The 22,975-nt window shown below is 44.7% G+C and overlaps 1 protein-coding gene across 3 annotated transcripts in view; it reads right to left on the bottom strand.

The window, feature by feature from the left end:
- KCTD19 (potassium channel tetramerization domain containing 19) overlaps positions 1-22,975 on the bottom strand; it is a 2,598,446-nt gene that overhangs the window by 2,312,531 nt on the left and 262,940 nt on the right. For all 3 annotated transcript variants that reach the window (XM_078669086.1, XM_078669084.1, XM_078669085.1), the window contains exon 2: positions 14,682-14,981. In XM_078669086.1, the coding sequence (XP_078525212.1) occupies positions 14,682-14,981 (300 nt within the window). The remainder of the gene's footprint in view (positions 1-14,681; positions 14,982-22,975) is intronic.

Consider the following 22,975-nt stretch of genomic DNA (forward strand, 5'->3'; position numbering starts at 1 on the left):
TAAGTTGACGTAGGCCTTAGGCCTCAATTTGTATTTTCCCCATGAAATGTCCTTGGCTTTCAGTGAAACGAATAATGGTTTTGCGCAAGGTAGTGGTGATCTCACCCCTCTGCAGGCAATGGAATGTCAACTTGTTAGTTTCAATAACACTGATAGAGAGAATATTTGAAGACTGAACTGCTTTAGTTAGCTACATCATGTTAAAAGGGCCGTTCTGAGGGATAAAAATTAGATTTCCCGTGCATAAGGGGTATTGGACCTAAGTTATGTTAGCATGATGTATCTATATGTATACTTTCTGCTTGATATATATATATATATATTGTAGTGAGGACGAGCCTTATATTCTCACAGTGTTAAGTTCGCATGGGTTTATTAGAAGCTTAAACACCATTTTTGCTTTCCTGCTCTGCTTTGCACAAAACACGATATTGTTTAGAGAAGGCTGAGTATTTTGCTTCACATGAGAATAGCTTGTTATGCTACATTTCTAAACTGCCTCGCTAGTTTAGTCTGCACATGGAGAGCTGAGACTGTCAAGGTTATCTTGGACACTGTGTCTGTTATTCGGAATGATCCTCGCACGTTCTAGTCATAACACACATGCAGCTGTGGCCACCTCTGATACTGGCGTGTTTAATAATGCACTGTGCAGGCATGATCAGACACAGTTGGAGAACATTCGTATCCTGACAGCTTGTGCAGAACTTGATGTGATCCACTACTGCTGAGTACCAGAGGTATGGGGCCGCCCAAGTAATCCTATGAGACCTTCATTAGTTTTAAACTAACTCACTAACTAGGGAGGGTGAAATATAGGTATATTTTAAACCTGTTTCCCGTTAGCAATATAAGATGCTTTCTCCCTTTGTATTTTATGGAATAGTAACAATGCTGACAACCTTGTTTCTGATAATATGTTTGTTTGCACTATCTAAGGTACTGCGCATGCGATCACGGCGTTAGAAATAAACATTTCAAACTTGCACGTGTCTCTAATTACTCGTTGTTTTGGACTGGTGTAAGACTGTAATGAAAGAGTGCTCTTGTTAGCAACCTTACCTGAGGTAACCTAAGTCGCATGTTCTGGGTTGACTAATCATTGGTGTTTTTGCTATAGGACAAAGAACCAATGAGTCACTGATTGCTAGTCTGGTAGGGGGTTTGGGTACTAAGGTGGGTTTTGGTACACCCTAATTCACTGAGGTCCTAAGTCTCTATGCACAGTTCTGTGTAGGAGCAGAATCCCTGCTACATGGCACCCAACGTGGTTTGGTCGTATTTACAAGGCGCTTGAATAGTGCTTATATCAGTCCTTAACCCCCTCACTATCATTTCCGGATAACGGTGGTGACGGAAAAACCTACCTATAATTACATAGGTCTTTCTAAGCTTAAATCTATCAAAATGGTTTCCTTTTGAATTACTACCCAGTTCTGCTACGTAGATTCTTCATTGTATCTCTTTCTTCTGTGTCGTCATGGGTGACGTTGGCATACCGCAGCATAGTCGCATTGCGGTTCGCAATCATTTGCAAACTTATAACGTCGACCTGGAAGGCATGGCGGTTATCATGGTTGTGAGTGCTGAAGTAGCTTACCCTTTTGAGATCTTTTACTCGTGGGTGACCTTCAATGCTGTGAACGCAAATACTGGTGTGTTTCACACGTATACTCACACAGCCATGCCCGCAGAATATGTTCCTTATAGGACACAGGAAGTTCCAATTAATGCTTGGCAGCACCAAGTTTGGTTTAATGGCGCCCTTCCCCACACTTTAATGACAATTAGATTAGGTTCTTTGTCAATTTCAGGCGCTACTTGGCCTGTTTTGGCTGGATTTACACTGCATCCTCAAGCAGGAGCGGCTCCCGTTGCAGATCTAAGGTGCTTACTTACTGTCGCGATTAGCGTGATTAGGTCCTTAGTACAATACATTACCCGCAATCTCCCGGGTGGGGCCCCAGGTGTTGCGGCGCATCCAGACGTATCGAGCGGAATGAAACTTAGTCCTGTAATGGTTAATGCAGTAATGGGCAAGCGTCCCCAGGATAAGGATGATATGCCTTTCTGACTTGCCGAGAAATTTGACCAGCTGGAAGCAGTATTTCCTAACACGACTCCTGTTGAATAACACAGGATTCTTACCATTAGTTTGCCTAAAGACTTGATACCGGAAGCAGGTGACTGTGAGTCATGGGGTAAGATTTTTGCGGCAGTGCATACGAGGTGCTTCGACACTCCGTCAATGACTGTCCTTCCCTCGGTCATTAAGCGTGCTCAAGATGAGCACGGACCAGAGGCAGCTGTTGAAATTGGGAATGAGGCTATGCAGCACTTTTAACATAGTTTCCGATCTAGTCCTTGCGAATGTAAAGGGAGATGCGGTAAGCTTTCAGGTGTCTAATGCTTTGCAGGCTGTTCCCGAAGCAGATAAATCCCGACAGTTACTGAGGATTGTTACGGCGGCTTTTAAGACCATGGGCCGTAATAGTTTAGGTGTCAAGCCGTTCTCTACTAAAGAGAAAAAGCAACCTTATCATTTAGTTTGATTGATACCATAACAGCCTTTAATGCAATCAAATCGGGGAAAGCACCAGGCCCAGATAAAATACCTGGGGACCTTTGGAAACATGAGAACATGCTGTGGGCCCCGTACATCAACCTTCTCAGCAATGAAATTGCGAGAGGTGCCCCAATTCATGAGACCTGGCGGGACGCAGAAATCGTGACTATCTTTAAAAAGGGAGACAGACTTAACCCAACGCATTACAGACCTATCAGTCTGATAGATGTCCTTCAAAAGGTTTTTGCTCGTCAAGTGCTAAGCAAGTTAAATGCGTGGATTGAGAAACTCTATTTTAACTAAATACCAGGCTGATTTTAGAGGGAAAATTAGCACTGTCGATCAGGTTTTTAGATTTTTATGCCTAACATGGAAATATATTAATATCATACCTTTATGTGGCCTTTGTGGACCTCAGAGCGGCCTTTGATCTTGTCCCCAGGGGAAAGTTGTGGACATTATTAAAGAACCCGGGTGTCCCCGGTGAAATTCTTGAACAACTTATCAGGCTACACAAGGATAATTACGCAAGAGTGAGATGGGGCCCTAATGGAGAATTAACGGAGAGATTAGACATAAAGAGAGGCGTCAGGCAAGGATGTGTGCTGGCGCCGACTCTTTTTTCTCAGTATGTAAATGACATACCGGACACCCTCTTGGGCTGCGAGCATGACTCTCCCAAGTTGGGTGGCCAAGCTGTACCGGCTTTGCTATTCACAGACGATACCATTTTAATCTCCCAGACCCCAAAAGGACTACAGAACCTGCTTAATAATTTCCGACTTTATTATATGGACAAGAAGCTTGAAATTAATTTGTCCAAAACAAAGTTTATGACAATCAGTCCCCACAAGGGTTTTAACAAAGTATTTACTGTTAATAATGAAAAGATCGAGCATGTGCACAGTTTTAAATATTTGGGTATTACACTTGATACAAAAATGAATTGGAAGCTGCAAATTGAAAAATCTAAATTAATTTTAACTCAAAACCTGGCACCTATAGCCAGAAGGCATAGGAATAGTTATACTAGAGCCTTATCGCCCGCAATTGAGCTGTTCAAATATAAAGCCCAATCAGCCACACTATATGGGGCGGAATTGTGGGGTTATGCAGCCAAAGATGCTTTTTCAGTATACGAAAATAGTTTCTTTAGACAATTACTAGCAGTACCATGCTGTACCCCCTTAATCCCTTTTTTATCGGGACCTGAATGTACACCGCTCCGATGACCATGCTACTCTACGTCCATTGCTATACTGGATTCGCCTGTGGTAAACTGACGAATTAGTGGATTAGAGAGAAGCACTAAAAGAACTAATGGAAATAAAGAATACGACTCGGTTGGCATGGTTGATTCACATTGAAAATTGGTTCCTAAAGTTGGGATTATACCACTATTGGACAGACCCTGATTTCCTGACTCTATCTTGTAAAAAATTGTTGCGGATAAGGTACTGGGAATACGTCCTAAACTTTTCATTACAAAACTCAAAAATTTGGAGCTCTCACCCTCAAGTTCCTAGATGTGAAAGTCGAAAGCAAATTTGAATGTTTCATGGATAAAATGTTGCCTACTATGGCAAAATCATTGTATTTAAAGTTTCGTTATGGCATTCAACAAATTAAATCTAACACATCAAAATAGGCTTGTAATAAGGGTTCTACAGGGAATGTTTTGCTAGAAACTTGTGAACTGTGTGATATTGGCACAAGGGAGGGTGAGGCTCATGTTTTATTCTTATGCCCGGCATACCTACATATTAGGAAAAAGTGTAGAAAGCCTATCTGTCGCCTTTTAGGCTTCAGACATATTAAGGGAGCGGAAAGAGTGCTCAAAGGTGACACATCACAGACCATCGTCTTCAGCTTAAGCCACTTTTTCCTTGCGGTGGCAATAGTCCGAAAAAGACGAGGCTTAAAATTGTAGTTGTAATAGCTGGTCCAGTAAGGATAAGACACTAATTATTTAAATTAAACTGACCGAACGAGACCAAGTGTAGAGCGGCGGGTCTGTTATTGAAGCACTATTTATACACTTTAGCTTGCAATATGTTATGGATGTAACACCCTTTAAACAGTATATGATTTTAATACCGTATTGTTTTTATAATGCTAGTAGCATCAATTAATAATAGCACCTGGTATCTTTTAACACTATTCATTATATTTATTGTCTTAAATTCTTAATATTGTATTCCCTCCCCCCATTTATGCTCGCATTGCACAAACCTGATGGATTGACTCTAATAGTGCGCTTGTAATTATTAATGTCTGATAAAACTGTGTGTCCCTTTAGAGATGAATTTGTATGAGGCCATGGTTCGTTCATGTGTTGTTTTTCTTATCTAGATACTGATATTGCTTGAACTTGATGGATGTTTTAAGAGATTGTCTTGCATTATTGTATGACTCTTTTATGGTTTGTTTTAACCGAAATAAAGATTTGAACGAACGCAAAAGCAACCCCAAGGCCGAAGTCAGAAAAAGATGAACAGCCCAAATCTAAAATTGGTCTAAGAACAAAAAACAGGGTAAACAACAACAGAAGCAGGAGTCACGTCCTGCATCTCCCGTGCCTACGTCTACAGAACGCATTTATGACATGCGCGATCGCGCGACGATAAAATCTCCTGATCGTTTTCAGGTTTCTGAACAACGCTCTCCTCGTTCTTTCCAGGACTCATCAGCCTCATCAACCGGTGGTGGAGGAGGCGGCATAGGTCGGGGTGGCCAGCAGGGATGCGACCAGCCCCACCCGAAAGACGGAAAAGGCAAGCAGGACGAGTCTACACCGAAAAGACCCCAGTTTCAGAAAAAGAAGGTCGCCGCATTAACAGCCACATATGCCACAGATAGTGAGAACGCAGCTTCGGAATCAGACTTGGGCGCTGACGCTGTTGGACAGCGCGGCGGAGATTACCATAGTACGCAAAGCGCTCCGTCCACTACTGAAGGTGACAGCGACTGACACTTATGTTGTTGTAGAGACAGCTGACACTAGAGTAGCTCCCCCTGACAGGCTTTTTGAGATTCAACTTTTAATTGAAGGTGACATACAACGTAACATAAAAGGGGGATTTTGGGAAAATCTAACTACAACGTATGACATTTTGTTAGCGGAGGCTGACTGGCCCCCACCTTTTGTTCTCGCTGCTCCGAGAGGGGAGAAGGTAATACTCCCTAGTTTCGCGCACACAGTGTCGAAAGAGCATGCGCTGAATTTTGCAGAAGCGTGGGCTAAGGCCCCAGCTCCGGCTTTGTACCGTACTCACTGTGGTTGGGATAAATTTTCTCCCTGACACGAGATTCCCCTACGGTCAATGCCACAGCCTCAACCTCAACCTCAGTATCCCATGCGATGTGAAGCCAAGGCTTCCGTGGCAGAAATCCTTGAGCAATTAGAGTATCAGGGAGTAATTGAAACATGTGTGTCTCCGATGAATAACCCACTTTTTACTGTGACCAAACCTGACGGTTCGTACCGTTTGGTATTGGATTACGGCATTTGAACTCGCATTGCCGTACCTGTGCAGTACAGAATACCCACAGCTCTGCTTTAGTGGATGGTCTCGTGCGTAAAAGGTTTAAGCCCACACTTGACATATCCAATGTTTTTTTTGCCCACAACTTGTCCGTCTTAAGTAGTCAATGGACCAGTTTTACAAGTGGTGGCAAACAGCGCCAATACAAATGTTTACCTATGGGCTATAAGTATAGTCCAGGCGTATTTGCTGCCCATTGATAAAAGATTTCCTCTAGAGTCTGCTGATCCAATTCCCATTCGTGGCTGACTGACTTCAGTCTGCTTTGTGTGTCTGCTATATTGTTTACTGTCCCTGGGAGATGCTCTGCCTTTAGTGAGACTCCATGCAGGATCACCCATTCCCAGATGGCCTGAGCTTCCACTGATAGCAGATAAGATCTTGTGCTGCCCTGCTTGTTGATATAATGCATGGCAATAGTATTGTCTGTCCTTATTAAAACCAATGAATTTTTTATCCTATGGATGAAAGCCTGCATGGCCAGGTGAATCGCCTTGAGTTCCAGCAAACTGATGTGTAAAAGACGTTGGTGGTCCAGCCACCGACCACTTATCTGGAAATCCTGTAAGACCGCTCCCCAGCCCTCCAGCGATGCGTCTGTTGTGATAATTTGAGGCTCTGGGGTGACCATGAAGGAGAGACCGTGGGAAATGTTCTCCTTGCGAGTCCACCATGAGGCGGCTTTCCTCATTGGCGCCGTCACTGTGATCACATCTTCAAACGATCCCTCCACCTGGCGCCACTGCTAGTCCAGATGTTCTTGAAGGGGGCGCATTGGTAACCTCCAGTGATGAATCAGAGGAATGCAGGACGAAATGGATCCCAGAATGGACTTGTAGAGGCAAACTGAAAGTGACCTTCTTCTTCGAAGCAGGTGGGCCATAGACCTTAGCTTTGCTAGTCTTTCCACTGTGGGAAAAGCCTTGCTCTGCGATGTGTCCAATATGGCTCTAAGGAATTTGGCATTCCTTGAAGGGCACAAATTTGATTTTTCTGAGTTGAGGGAAAGGCCCAGACTCCTGAACAGCTTTGTACAAGCTGTCACGGACTTCTCGGCTGCCGCTTTGGTAGGAGCCTTTAGCAACCAGTCGTCCAGGTAAGGGAAAACCTGGTGCTGTTGTTTCCTTAGAAAAGCGGCCCCTGGAGCTAGTATTTCTGTAAAGACTCTTGGTGCCGGTCTGAGACTGAAGGGGAGGACCTTGAATTGAAAGTGGCTCTTCGCTACTGTGAAGCGAAGGCACTTCCTGTGGGATGGGTGAATGGGAACATGATAATATGCATACTCTAGATTTAGAGTGGCCATAAAATCTCCTGAAGTTAAAAGACTTAGAATGTCCTGTAAGGAGATCATTCGAAACAACTGTTTGATGAGATAGGTATTAAGCTCCCTCAGATCTAGAATGGGGTGCCTCTCCCCTCTGCGAGATGGGGACCGGTTCTATCGCCTCTTTCTGCAGCATCTGCTGGACCTCTAAACGCAGGAGATGAAGATGTTGTGTTGCTGTGGCGCGAGTGGGCTTGGTTGGATGAGGATGGACAAACTCCAATGTGTGGCCGAATTGAATGATATTGAGAACCTAACGAACCAATGTTATTCATTGCCAATCCTGCAGTTTTGCAATATCCTGCCCCCCACAGGTGTTACATGAGGGAAAGGAACAGTAGACAGCGCCTTGCAGCCAATATTGGTGTCTAGAGGACTCCTTCCCCTGGCGTCCTGCTCTTCCTCGGTTCGTAGATCTGGAATATGTTGACCCTGCCGCTGCTTATACTGCGGACGGTAGGACTGTGAGGCAGGCGTATACGAGGAGTATCGGTATTGCGGGTATCTTCCTCTGTATGAGGGAAGACCTCAGCCTCTTGCACCTAGAAAGGGGACCTTGCGGTATTGCAGCATCCCTAACGAACAAGTAGTGTCTGTGTCTAATTTAATGTCTTGGAGCGCATCGTCTATATGTCTACCAAAGAGCTCTTCACCATCAAATGGAAGATCTAAAATCTTGTTCTGAACCTCCGGTCTGAACGAGGTAGCACAGAGCCATCCTTGGCGTGGTAGGACTGCAGCTCCCGCCAGGGAACAGAACACAGTTGTTGCAATATCCATTGCGCAGTTGATTGCCTCCGATGAGGCTCTCTACTTCCAGGAGAATTTTCTGAGCTTCAGCCTTGCTGTCCTCAGGCAGTTGGTCTAAATGGGGGAGAGGTCATACCACATCTGGCTGTCGTATCACCCTAAGATGGCTAAAGCATTAGCCGCCTTGACGAGCAGACTGGACACCGATGAGAACCTTTTGCCAGAATTGTCCAAGCATCTGCCCTCTTTATCTGGAGGCATTGTTAGAGGAGCCGCTGTATTTCTAGATTTCCTCTGTGCTGCCTGGGAAAGAACCGAGTCCGGCTTCGGTTGGCTCATCAAGCAAGCTGGGCTGTCCTCCAGGTCCTTGTATTTCATTTCTAAACGAGAACGCACTGGGACCACCATAGCTGGGGTCTTCATAACCTTGAGTCCCTCTTCCCAAACGTGACCAACAATAGGGATTGTCCTCACCAATCTTTTAAAAGGCTCTTTAAAGTCGTACAAGAAACATTCCGACTGCACCAATGACATAGGCAGATCGAACCTTTTAGCTGCCCTCTCCAACAAATTATAGAAACCACCAATGTCCCCAGGTGGAGAATCCACTGGCACCAGAGAAGGGGAAGCAGGAGTAGGGATAATATAATCATCCCATTCCCTAGCCAGATCCGGGAGATCCGTCTCACCCTGGTCCTCATCCGGGGTATCATACTGGGCTGGAGGAACTGTAGGTGGTGGATCCACTATCAATTGAAGTGGAGGTGGTGGCAGCTGAGGCATGGAAGGCCCCGCTGGCGGAAGAGCGGGAACTGAAACAAGCTCCTGCACCGTTAGTGGCGTTGGAAACCTCTTTTTATAATCAGAAAGCATGAACTGCAAGTCCGAAATCAAGGAGGATGGCATACAGACCATCTCCTACTGATAATCTCCATGATAGTCTTGGGGAGAATCATACTCCTGTTCGTCATCATACCCATCCTCAGAATCCAAGTCCTGGCACTTAACGTGCAGTTCAGAAGGGCTATGTACATAGCCATATGGACCTTCTTCTTCTGAATCCTCCTCCTCTAGGAGGTGAGTAGACAGCAGAGGTGTCACTTTGCTTGGGGAAGTGATCTCAGGAGCAATGTGACGTTTTCTGATGGTTACAGAAGAAATTGTATTTCTCGTTGACGAGGTCGACGAGATGTAGATGTTGTCATTGTCGGACCCGTCAACATATTATCGTCATGAACGTCGACGTCGAGGCCGTCGTCATCGTCGTGGTCGCTGTTGTCATCGTCGTAATGGCGGCCGTCATTATCCTCGTCATCGTTGACAACACCGTTGACGATATCTTCGCCATGACTGATGACGCCGCATCAGACTTCACCTCCGTCAACGGTGAAGACTGAACCATTGGTGAAGGTAAGGAGACTCTCATCGACGATCCCATCATCTAAGTCAAAGAAAACTGAGGAGATTTGATCTTTTCACTGCGTGTCGACGATGACGGTTTCTTCGTCGATGCTGTTGTCGGCAGCGTCGTCGAGGGTGGAATTTTTGTTAACATGTTTTTCCTCGGAGGGAACCGAAGAGAACTTTTTAAAGTCCTTTTTTCTGTGAGGAGAAGATGGAGGAACAGAACTCGACTTCCTCACTGCAGTTTCTCCTGTAGAAAGTCCTTCCCTCTCCTTTACACCTCAGTGAGAAGATTTGCTTGGACTTCGCCTGTCAGACCCATGAGAGGTCTTTTTGGAGGCTTTCCCAGGATGCTCTTCAGAAGAAGAAGGGTCAGACCTCCCCCTTTTGAGAGATCTTCTAGAAGATGCAGCTGATGAGGCCCCATCACTTTCGTCACTGGAGATAGGCTCCCTCCTGTATTTTACCTTCTGAAGCCAGGTCAGGAGACGACCGCCACGGTCCCTCAAGGTTTTGGTGGAAAAAGTATGCATACCTTGCAATCCTTGGCCTTCTGATCTGGATACAGGCAATAGATGCAGTCCTTGTGAGGGTCATCCACATAAAGCCTCTATTTAGAGCAGGTGACACAAGCTCTAAAAATGCCCTTTTCTCCTTCTCTGACATGTTGAGTAAAGGTGAAGAACAAAGTTGAAGAAAAGCTCTTGAAAAAACTCTAGAAATAAATGTAACAAGGAAAAAACTGAGCAGAGCTCAGTGGAGACGCCCTAGCACAACGCACGGTAGAAAATCTGAGGGTCTGATGTTCTCTCAGAAGTTTCTACAGGGTGAGGCTAATCTGATTGGGTGTTGATTTTATTTGGTCTCCTTTACAGAAAGAGGTGGATATGTTACAAAACTAGAATGGTCCTAGGCATGGTTTCTGATTTGTAATGATTTGTACTACTATTTTTATATACCGGGGACTCTCATCTCGACAACGGGGAATGAGTCAAGCATGGGAATCTATGAAAGTTCCAATACTGGAGTAACCTAAAAATCCCAGTCATTTCTGTAAACTAGACACCCGTTGGAGTCCACAGAGGTGTGGCTCTATTGATCCCTCAAAAATGTCCTTCCCAGAATCCACTGTAAACCTCACATCTAGCTAAAAAGTCACCATTTCCACTCATCTGTGTGGGAAAGTTGTGGGATTACTGCACAGTACACATTTCCTACCACTCAGCATTCCCCTCAGTCTCCCAATAAAAATTTAACCTTACTTGTGTGGATGGGCCAAGTGCCTATGACATGGTATTGGCAAAAATGTGTAGAGATTGAGGGGGACCCAAGGCAGGTCCAAAAGGTCAGTTTGTTTATGTGTTTTTAGTCTGACACTACTTTGGGCACTCACACAAGTGATGTATCATTTTTCTTGGCAGACCAAGGGGAATGCTGGGTAGTAGGAAATGTGTGCCTGCGCGGTTATCCTACAACCTACCCACACAGAAATGTGAGGAAAATGTGACTTTCTAAGTAAATTGGAGTTTAGCGGAGGATTCTGGGTTAGAAAATGATGGGGAATTCATGCAAGCCACACTGCCAGCCAAGAGTCAGTTACACACACACCACCATCCATGCAAACCACCAGCCAAATGCCATCCACACACACCGCCAGCCAAGCACCTTCAACGCACACCGCCAGCCAAGCGCCATCCATGCACACCACCAGCCAAGCGCCATCCATGCACACCACCAGCCAAGCGCCATCCACGCATTCCGCCAGCCAAGACCCATCCCCACACTCTGCATGCCAAGCATCAATCCCGCACATTGCCAGCGAAGTACCCTCCATGCACACCATCAGCCAACCGCCAGTCCACGTACACTGCCAGCCAAGTGCCACTCCACACATACCACCAGGGAAGCGCCAATCTACACACACTGTCATCAAGGGTGAGTCCACATAAACCATTAGCCAAGTGCAAGGCCACACATGCCGCTAGCAAAATGCCAGCCAAAGGTCAGTACAGATCGTAAGCCAAACTCCAGTTCGCACACAAACTCTTCCTAGTTTCTAGTTGTTATCGGGCCCCCGCTTGGGGGTAGATCAGACTAAAAATATCACTGAAACAGCCAAAATATGTGCCTAAATAAAGGGGAGCGACCCATGTCTATGGGGCTTCTCCCTTACATGCCCATAAACATATCCTATTGCCTCCATCTGTCACCCATGGGTGGCAGAAAGACTGTGGCAATTTCTTTTGGGGGGGTGGGGGCATTCCCATTTCTAGGCAACCCCCACCCTTATGTGTAAAAAACACAATCCCTGGTACCTAGTGGGCTTTCTGCTCCCGGGAGGCAGATCAGGAGCTATTGCCCCATCTGCCTCCTAGGGGGGCAGAAATACAGTGAAATCTTTTAGGGGGTGGGGGAATTGCCATGCCCAGTTTGGGCAGCCCCCACCCCTATATACATAAAAATAAAAAATCCCTGGTGCCCAGCATGCTGGCATGTTGGGGTCTATTGCCCCATCTGCCTCCTAGGGGGGGGGGGCAGAAAGACTGTGGAATATTGGGTGTGGTGGAAGCATTGGCATGCCCTTTTTGGGCAGCCCCCACCCCCATTGTGGGCACACAACTGACAGAAACACCTTCAAAATGGCACTCAACTTCTACTAACAATAACTATCGAATACAAAGAAGAAAGCCCTGGCGGCACCCACAAAAAGCCAGCTCCAACGACAGCAAATAACTCTTCACCATCGTAAAGGAATTCTCTAACCCTGCAGCTGCTACAAACAACATCCCCCCCTCATAGGACCTCTGGAACCGCCTTGCAAAGTTGTTCCGCAACAAGATCTCCAAAATCTAGCAGAATTTCAACACCCGATAAAAGCTAACCGACTTCTTCAACAACCAAGTATAACAACTCCACAGCCACAACAACACCCAACTTATCACCCAGAAACACCTCAACACACGGAAAATCACCACCATCCTGAAATCAGTACACTCTGGGGCCACCACCGACCACTGCCCCGACATCACGTTCCACCTTGGAATAACCAGGATCAGCCAACAACTCACCACCCTCCTAAACGTCTCCCTGACCACGGCCACCTTCCCAGAAGACTAGGAGCATGCAGAGGTCAAAACTCAGCAGACCCCAGCAAACTCAGTAACTACAGACTCATCTCCATGCTACCTTTCCCAGCCAAAGTCATTGAAAAATCCATCAACCAGCAACTCACAACATACCTAGAACAGAATCACCTCCTGGACAATTCCCAATCCAGTGTCCACAGCAACAAAAGCACTGTAACAGCCCTGATTGTAGCCCCTGACAACATCCGGGCCCTCCTCGACCAGGGGGAGACAGCAACGCTAATCCTCCTTGACCATCCATGGCCTTCAACACCATCTCCCACCAAACAGTTACTCATCCCCAGACTGCACGGCATCGGCATCCAAATAACCACGCCCAAATGGATCAAATCCTCCCTCACCAGCAGAACACAAGTTTGTCTACTACCATTCTCTTCCACACCTAATTAGATTATCTGTAGAGTCACTCAGCCCCACCCTCTACAACACCTACATGACACCACTGGCCAACATCATCAGAGCCCATGGACTCAACATAATCACATACACTGACGACACACAACTTATCCTCTCTCTCTCTCTCCCTGAAGACTCCCCACACCACCAGGGCCAACTTCTACCAATTCATGACCTGCTTCATAAAATGGATGAAGGACAACTGCCTGAAGGTCAACATGGACAATGCAGAAGTACTGATCTTTGGCAACAAAAACACCCCCTGGGATGCCTCCTGGTGGCCCACAGATTTGGACCGAAACCAACCCCAAAAGACTACTCCAGAAACCTCAGCATCATCCTGGATAGCAAACTCTCCATGATATCGCAGGTCAATGCCGTATCATCCTCATGCCTCTTGATTCTACATAAGCTGTACAAGATCTTCAAGTGACTCCCCAAAACTCCAGACGCACCATTACCCAGGCTCTGATCACCAGTCGGTTAGACTATGGAAACACTCTCTATGCATGAATCGCAACCCACCTCCTCCAAAGACTCCAAACCGTCCAGAATGCTGCAGCCAAACTTATGCTCGATCTCCCATCACAAACACAAATCACCCAACATCTCAGAGAGATCCACTGGCTCCCAGTTCAGAAGAGATGCCAGATCAATCAACTCATCCACACATTCAAGGCCCTTTACAACTCCCGACCAGCTCACATCAACCACGGCCTAAGCATCCTTCAACCTGCCAGACACCTCCGATCCTCCTCCCTCATGTTAGTTCACATACCCCACATCCACTGAAGCAGGGCTGGAGGATACTCCTTCTCCTACCTTGCAGCCAAGGCATAGAACAATCTCCCACTACACCTTCGGACCTCGGCTACTCTATCAAAATTTCACAAGACACTCAAGACCAAGTTCATAGGCTGAACCTAGAGACCTTGCCAGTGCCTGGATACCCTAACGGTTGACAAGCAGCACTTTACAAATTGACTGATTGATTGATTGGTACTGATTTGTAGTCAGGTATAATGGAGTGGCACTACAGTACTGCTAACCTTGTCATAATAACATTTATTCTTGACTTACCGTGGACACCTATAACGTGATGACACACAAACCTGTGTAATATCTCTCTAAATGTCATAACGTTTAATTATGTGCTGTTAATGCCAATACTGGCTTTTGAGAATTAGGGCCAAACAAAGATGGTAATTTGTAGGCATACATGAGAGAAAATAGAAAGCTAACAAAAGCACAAAAAACATAATTGTTTTGTATATAACGTTTCGTGTGGAATGGTAGAACATGAAATATAGTGATTGACTATGTATGTAGCCACAGAAGGTATCAATACCTAGATAAAGAAATTATGTTCAGAATACTTATCAAAGAATGAACTTAAGTAGGTGCCAATTTATGGAAAGATAAGTGACAAAACATTTTGACAATTTGCATTTCAAACAAAATGTTTTTTACAACTATTCACTGGCCCTCACAAGCATTTACTATCCATTTACATTTAAGTTGAAAACATAATAAAGCATCATTATTCCTACCTGTAGCAATGGTGTGAGCTGCAGAAATAGTGCTTGCTCGTACAATAAACTCAATTCAGAGCAACTGGAAAATGACAGCTTCGATGTGTGGAGAAAATAATGTACATGTCTAAAAGTGAAGCCATCTCTGTCAATAAACAATCTTGGATAATCAGATTGGGGGATAACAGATGCCTCCTTCCATAGAATTGAGTCTGGATATTGAGAAAGTTTCCCTGGCGGAACAGAGAATAGCCAGCCCCCTACATTGAAATGAAATTGCTCTTCCTCTGTGGTCTCATACGCTGTAATCAGTTCATCCTGATTCAAAAATATAAAAGACAACATATATTAATGTAAATACAATATGGATTTCAAAATAATACACTTCTATGACAAGGAATATCTATCTATCTATCTAGCTATGTATCTATCTATCTATCTAGCTATCTATCTATCTATCTATCTATCTACCTATCTATCTATCTATCTATCTATCTATCTACACACACACGTGTATGTATAGATATATAGATATATAGATATATATTTGCTTATATGTATTTATGTATATTCACTGAAAAAAAACAAAGGTTACATGGTCGTTATAGTTAGGCTCAGGTTTCACTTGTACAAAACCAATGAAATTCAGCAGTTATAGTTAGCGGAGCTAACTGTAACTTGCGCCCCACAATGCACTGCTTATGACCTCACATATTACATCACTCATTACATGGTCAGTAGAATTACCAATGACAACTCAAATGATATCACAGATGGCCACTGCTGACCAGTGACCATGAGGGCCAACTACCCCTCCTGTTACATCCTGTAAGTCCCATGCAGCAGGATTGCTGAGAGATTGTTGGAGGCCATGCCCCCCTTTGTCCACCACTCTGCAAACGCGCCCCCTGGTGCACCACTAGTAGGGGGATGAGATCCCTATGACTACTGAAGGTTCTTGGGGGCCAAGTACCTCTCCTGTTACCTTTAGTAAGTCCCACACAGTGAGTTTACTGGGAGGTTTTTGGTGGCCACGCCCCATCTCCACTACTCTACAAACATGCCTCCTGGCACACTGCTAGTTGGGGGATGAAGTCCCCTTGGCTCTTGATGGTCCTTGGAGTCAACTAGCCCTCCTGTTACCTCCAGTAAGACCCACGTAGCTGGTTTGCTGAGAGGTCATCAGAGCCATGCCCCCTTTCTCTACCTCTCTACAAACATGCATCCTGGCGCACTACTGCTTGGGGGAAGAAGTCCACTTTAGTCCTGAGGCCCTCGGGAGGCAAGTGGACATCATCTCCCTACCAGCAGTGCACTAAGAATGGTGGAGAAAGAGGCCATGGTGTTTGACTACCTATCAGCAATCACGTTGTGTGGGGCTTACTGGAGGTAACAGGAGGTCTTGTGGGCCCCTAAGGACCCTCAGCAGCCAAGGGGACTTCATCCCTCAGCCAGCAGAGCACCAGGAGGTGCACTTACAGAGTGGTGGAGAAAGGGGGAGGGCTTCCAGTGAGTTGCTAGGATTTTTTTCTCTATTTTCTAAGGGAAGGGGTGCCCCATTCCCTGGGGCCATGCATTATAAGAACGGGTAGGGGGACTGTATGCCCCCCTACTGGAATCGCTGACAAAATATCTAAGGTCAGAATATCGACCTACAAAAATATCGCAGCAAGAATATCAAAATCAAGAATAGCAACATCATATCTACATTATTGTAAGTACAAAAATATTGAGAAAAAATATCGATGTCAAAAATATAGTTGGTAAAAAGATCGTTTTTTATTTAAGTTGAAAAAATAATGGAAAATAAAGTAAATAATACATATAATTAAAATAAAGATAGTTAAAATATTTTAAAATGTTTAAGAAAGTATAATTAATATATATATATATATATATAATGTAAAAATAAATTAAATATATACATATAATATATAATATATATACTTACGTACTAAAAATGTTAATAATATTTTTTATAACTTATAATTAAAAAAATATATTATATAGATTATAAATACATCTATACACATAAAACAATAATATAAACAAAATTAAATAAATATATATAACAAATTAAAAAATATATTTTTTAAATCTTTTTAATATTAATTATATACTACATTAACTAAAATAGTACCCAAAATATTAAAAAGCGGAGGTAATAAAATTACTATTCCAACTCCAAACAGTGCAAGAGTAGGGAAAATGTTGGCTAACGTAGGGGTAAAAATTACTTTTCACACTCCAGAGAGTGCAACAGTAGGGAAAGTGTTGGATAGTGTAGGGGTTAAAATTACTATTCCCACTCCAGGGAGTGCAACAGTAGGGAAAGTGTTGCATAGCGTAGGGGTAAAAATTAAAATTCCCACTCCAGTGAGTTCAACAGAAGGAAAGTGTTGGATAGCGTAGGGGTAAAAATTACTATTCCCACTCCAGTGAGTGCAACAGAAAGGAAAGTGTTGGATAGCGTAGGGGTTACAATTACTATTGCCACTCCAGTGAGTGCAACAGTAGGGAAAGTGTTGGATAGCATAGGTGTAAAAATTGCTATTCCCACATCATTGAGTGCAACAGTAGGGAAAGTACTTATTAAATTAAATAACTTCTGTAAAATAAATAACATATTAAAAATGAACTAACTGAAACATTAATAATAAGTACCAATAAAATTAAATTCATATTTACTTAAATAACATTAAATTACTTCCCACCCTATTCCCCCATAAACACACAACCCACTACGCATTAAAAAAAAACAAATACTTACATTGTCAATTAATCAATTAATAAAAATGGATTACCAATAAATAATAAATTATTAATAAATTAACAATAACAATACATAAATATAATTATTAATTAATCTATCAATACAAATTAATTATCAATTAATCATCAAATAACAATACATTAATTATCAAAATACTAAATAAATACATATTATTAATTAATCATAATTAAATTGATTCCCACCCTATTCCCTATAAATCCACAACCCACTACACATAAAAATTAACATAATTAATTTAGTTATCAATTAATACATTAATATACATTAATTGCTAACTAATCATTAATTATCAATACATTAATAATTAATAACAACAAATAAAAACATATTATTAATTATAATAAATTACTTCCCACCCTATTATCCTATAAACCCACAACCCACTACACATAAAAATTACATAATTACTTTAATTATCAATTAATCAACTAATAAAAAGTAATTACCAATTAACAATTGACAATAAATTAATTAACAATAACAATAAATAAATACAATGATAAATTAATTATAATTAATATAATTATAAATTAATAAAACATAATTCCCAATTAATAATTAATTATCAATACATTAATAATCAATAACAATAAATAAAAACATATTAATTAACTATAATTAAATAACTTCCCACCCTTTTCCCCTATAAACCCACAACCCGCTGTTTACTAAAATGCTAAATTTACTTAAAACAGTTACTAATTTCTAAACATTGAATACATATATTTAAAAATAATAAAAATACATTACTACAAATGTTAAAAATACATATAAAATACATACTAAAAGACATAACACTAATATAAATATCGATATTATTAACACCAATATCTTTGCTTAAGATATTACTTACTTCAATATTACTAACTTCAATATTATTTACTTCGATATAAAAAAAAACGATATTACTTACCTTAAAGTCGATATTCTGATCAACGATATTCTTTTTAAAAAAAATCTTTTTATTAAGAACATAGGCTCTCATGACAATGACATATTACATATCGATTGATGGCAGGTGAACATACAGGCGACAAATAAGTACATACAAATCAATGCGAACATCATGATTCTGCATAATCAAACCGCAATCCATACATAACCTTATGACCTCATTGAGGAAGCTTGATTATCCCACACTTCCCCTCTATAATTCCTCCACGCCCCCCATATCTTTTCCCATTTCCTAGGACACCCCCTACTCTTGTAAATCACTCTTTCAGCCCTTTGGCGCCAGTCCAGGTCGTGTTCCCATTCTTCCACAGTCTGCAGGATGTCACTACCCCACAAGCGGGCTATGTTTCGCTTGGCGACCATGCTTGCCAATGCCAGCCAGATCTTATCCCATTTGGGCCAAGTGGTGTCATTTGTCACTCCTAGGATATGCCATCTGGCCTCCATCGGGACCTCTGCCTCGATCTCCTCGGACATTATGGCAGCCAGGTTAGACCAGTACGCCACAATCCCACAAAATGTGGAAGGTGGAGCCTTCCTCACCACATCCTCGCAGACAGAACCGCGAGTCAGCGTATCCAATACGATAATGTGTTGTGCGGTGCAGGATGCGCAACTGGACCAACCTAAACCCTGCGCGGATTGCCACTTCCCGGGGGCTCTGCAGTGCCTCCCGCCAGTCATCCTCCTCTAAGAGCCCAACATCAGACTCCCATTTTTCTCGGAGAGGCTCCAAGGGATCGGGGAGATTATTGATCAGCTTTTTATACGTGAGGGAGATGGCCTTATCCACCATCGGTTCTAACAGCATTCTATCTTCTAACGGGGCATAATCCGGTAGCTGATCCCCCTTCTGGAGGTGCCGGGGATGGCATGTCGGACTTACTGATTGTGAAGGAACTCCCCCCATCTGGAATTCCCCCTGCAAAGTAGAGAACTCTGGCACGTTTCCGCTTTTTCATAAGTCTCCTAACACGTCAATACCAATCAGGCTCCACTTGCCAAGGCCCTTCAGTTTCATTACCCCGTGAAGGTAGTCCCCGCCCCACAGTGGGGTTTGCACCATTAGTTTCGCCTCCCAACTCAGCACCTTTGTCGCCTTCCTCCAAGCTCCAACAACAGTAGCCGTCTGGGGCAGCAGAGGTAATCTACGCCTACCCTTACGATAGAGCGCATCCAAGTAGGTACCACTTCACAAGACCATACGGTCTACTCTATAGGCTGGTTCATCCATCGGGCGATTACCCACCCAATAACGTTCACCAACTGTGCCGCCCAATAGTAGAGCCTAATATCAGGGACAGCTAGCCCCCCCTCGTATGCCCCTCTTTGGAGCTTCCTCCGCGCGATTCTCGGACATCCACCTCCCCAAAGCAATGCGTGAATCTACGAATCAATCATCCGGAAAATCCTCTCTGGGACCGGGAAGAGGTTACTCTGCAAGACATAGAGGAGGCGGGGAAGTGCCATCCTTTTAAATAGGACGGTGTGTCCCTTCAAGGAGAGCGGGAGAGTCCTCCAATGCGCCACGTCTCCACGTAGGTGCTCCAATTGGGCCTGTATATTCAAACGCATGAACTCCGCCTCTGACGCCGTAATCCAGTTGCCTAGGTACCGGAAAGTTTCTCTCCATACCAACCATCCACAGTCCTCAACCAAGTCCAGGAGAGGCCCTGACAGCCGATGTCCCAGAGATTTATCCCAATTAATACGATATCCAGAATGCTCCCGAACGACCGCAGAAGCAGCATCAGTCGAGGGATGGAGACCGTCGGATCCTGTACATAAAGTAACACATCGTCTGCGTATAACGAGATACACTCCTTCCAGACGCCTCCTAAGTCAATGCCTCGAACTATGGGGTCAGTTCTTACCCAAACTGCCAGCGGCTCGAGGGCCAGGGCAAATAGCGTTGGGGAAAGCGGGCAACCCTGCCTAGTCCCTAGCGTTGGGAAAGCGGGCAACCCTGCCTAGTCCCCCGCCCCAACTTGAACTCCCTGGAGAGGGTGCCGTTTACGCGGACCCTCGCAAGCGGTGCTGTGTATAGGAGCTTTACCCACGCCTTGAAGGTATCACCAAAGCCCATTCCGGCCAAGACCGCATATGGGTAGTGCCATTCCATGCTGTTAAAGGCCATGTGGGCATCTAATGGCAGGAGAGCCGCTGGTACCGTGGGTTGATAGGACACCGCCTGGAGTACCCCAAACAAACGCCGTAAATTGAGCCTGGTGTTTCTGTGGGGCATAAAGCCCGACTGATCTGGATGGATCAAGGATTGGATTACCGCCCCTAATCAAGTGGCCAGAACCCTGCCAAGGACCTTGGTCTCAAAGTTAAGAAGGGAGATGAGTCTATAGGAACTACATTGATCTTGGGGTTTACCCGACTTATGTATTACAACTATCGTGGCTGACCGAAGATCCCTCGGGAGCAACCCATCCTCCTTGGCAGTGTTAAACATACTCCTCATGTGGGGGGCGATCCGTCCCGATACACACCGAAACGCCTCCGCGGGAAACCCATTGGGACTAGGTGCCTTTCCTACCTGCAAGTCACTCATGGCCGCCTCCACCTCCTCCACTGTAATGTCAGAGTCTAAGAGGTCCCTAGCCTCTGGAGCCAATACCGAGAGGGGTATATTACTTAGGAAAGCTGCGCACTCCCACTCCCGCTTCTCGGTGTGCGGTTGATAAATGGATTCATAGTATTGCGCAAACACCTCGGCTATCTCCGTACCGGCATCCCTCATAGCTCTGTCTTCCCGCCGGATACCCGGGACCCAATTACGATCTCTATCTCTTTTCTCGAGCCAGGCTATCATCCTATTAGCTTTATCCCCCAGATCATATACACGCCGCTGCGTGGCAAGAGCATGCGTCCGTGCCCGGTCAGTCAACACATCCCTCAGTTCTTTCTCTTTGAGGCGTAGTGTGTGCCTAATGTCCAGCTCCTGCTCCTGGGTTCCCCCCCTAGCATGCTCCAGGACCTAAATATCGGTTTCTAGACCATCAATATGAGCCTGCTTCTCCTTCCTCCTCTTTCCAGTTTCTGCCTGCACAAAATCCCTAGCTACGGTCTTAAATGCCTCCCAGAGGGTACAGTGAGACCTAACCAAACCCATATTCTCATCAAAATAGAGATCCACACGGTCTCCAAACCGTTCCTGGAACTCCTGGTCTTTAAACAGAAAAACATCCAACCTAGGAGGGGTGGACCAATCTCGCTCGGGACCTCTCATCTGCACTCCCACCAGGGAGTGGTCAGATATACCTGTGGCTTTATGACAACTGTTGTGAAAGAGCCCCATGTGTCCCACATGCGTGAAGAGGTAATCAATCCTGGACCCCGACCCATGTGCTGCGTGTACTATCGAAGGTGAGGGTTATGCGCCCTCCAAAGGTCCGCCAAACCCATTGCGTTAACAAACTCCCCAAGCTGGTGTCCTACCCCCCGATCAGATGGAGACCCTGATCTATCTACTTCCCTCACCATCACATCGTTCATGTCTCCTCCCATTATCAGGACTCCATCCGGCAGCTCCAGGAGCAGTTTCCCCAGATCCGGAAGCGTAGTGCCGTGCAGCCGTGTTGGGATGTAAACAGAACAAAGATTAATCATGTAGCCCTCCCACCACCCGGAGATAGCTACATAGCGCCCCAGCGGTTCAAACCACTTGCGATTGATCACTTGGCTAGCGCGTTTTTCAAAAGGATCCCAGCCCCCCTGGAGCCCGTGGTGAAGCCCTCGTGTGCCTGCAGTGTGTATTCAAACCTATTAAGGGCCTTATAATGGTTTCCCACCAGATGCGTCTCCTGGAGGAAGACTATATCCGGGGCGTGTCTGTGGAGGTATTGAAGGACCATGGTGCATTTGATTTTGTTCTGCAGACCATTGACATTCCAAGATAAAATGTTAATCTTCTATGTTGTCGATGTATGTGCCATAGTGTATTAATAAAAAGCAGTAAGAAAATATTCGCCCAACCCTACCACCACCCGCCACCCTTATGGCTGTCAACCATACCACTGGAGCCCCTCGAGCACAGTTCTGTAGAGGGCAAAGTACAAAGATCAAACAGCCAAATACTCCCCCCCAACTCCCCGCTCCTACCCCCACCCTGCTACCATACTTCACAGGTCAACGTGACCCAATTTACCCCAACCAGCCTGTCGCCCATGAAAACAAAAATTTTGGGGATGTGAGCGATGACCAAACAGGCCACCTGGGGATGACAACCAGCCCACCAACCATAAAAATAGCAACCACAGCATCCCAGCCTAGGGGAGATCAGTCAAACAGTAGGAGCAAATCAAGGCAAGCCATCAATGCAGCCAATCTGGCCCGTTCCCCCTCCGCTGCCCAAGCCCACTTTAGGAGTCCATGTAGGACCAAATGTCTCGCCCGGCAGTCAGTCAGGATTGGTACCTCCCTGCACAGCAAGTTCCCAACAGTGGAGTGTTCATACATTACGTGCGCTTCCACGCGATTCTCCAGTCTGTGGCTCTCTCCATCTCCTCAGCCAAGGTCAGACAAGGCAGACAGGTTCCGTGCCTTCGCACCACCA

This window comes from Lissotriton helveticus, chromosome 12 (assembly GCF_964261635.1).
Source record: "Lissotriton helveticus chromosome 12, aLisHel1.1, whole genome shotgun sequence".
In the NCBI taxonomy this organism is placed as follows: domain Eukaryota; kingdom Metazoa; phylum Chordata; class Amphibia; order Caudata; family Salamandridae; genus Lissotriton; species Lissotriton helveticus.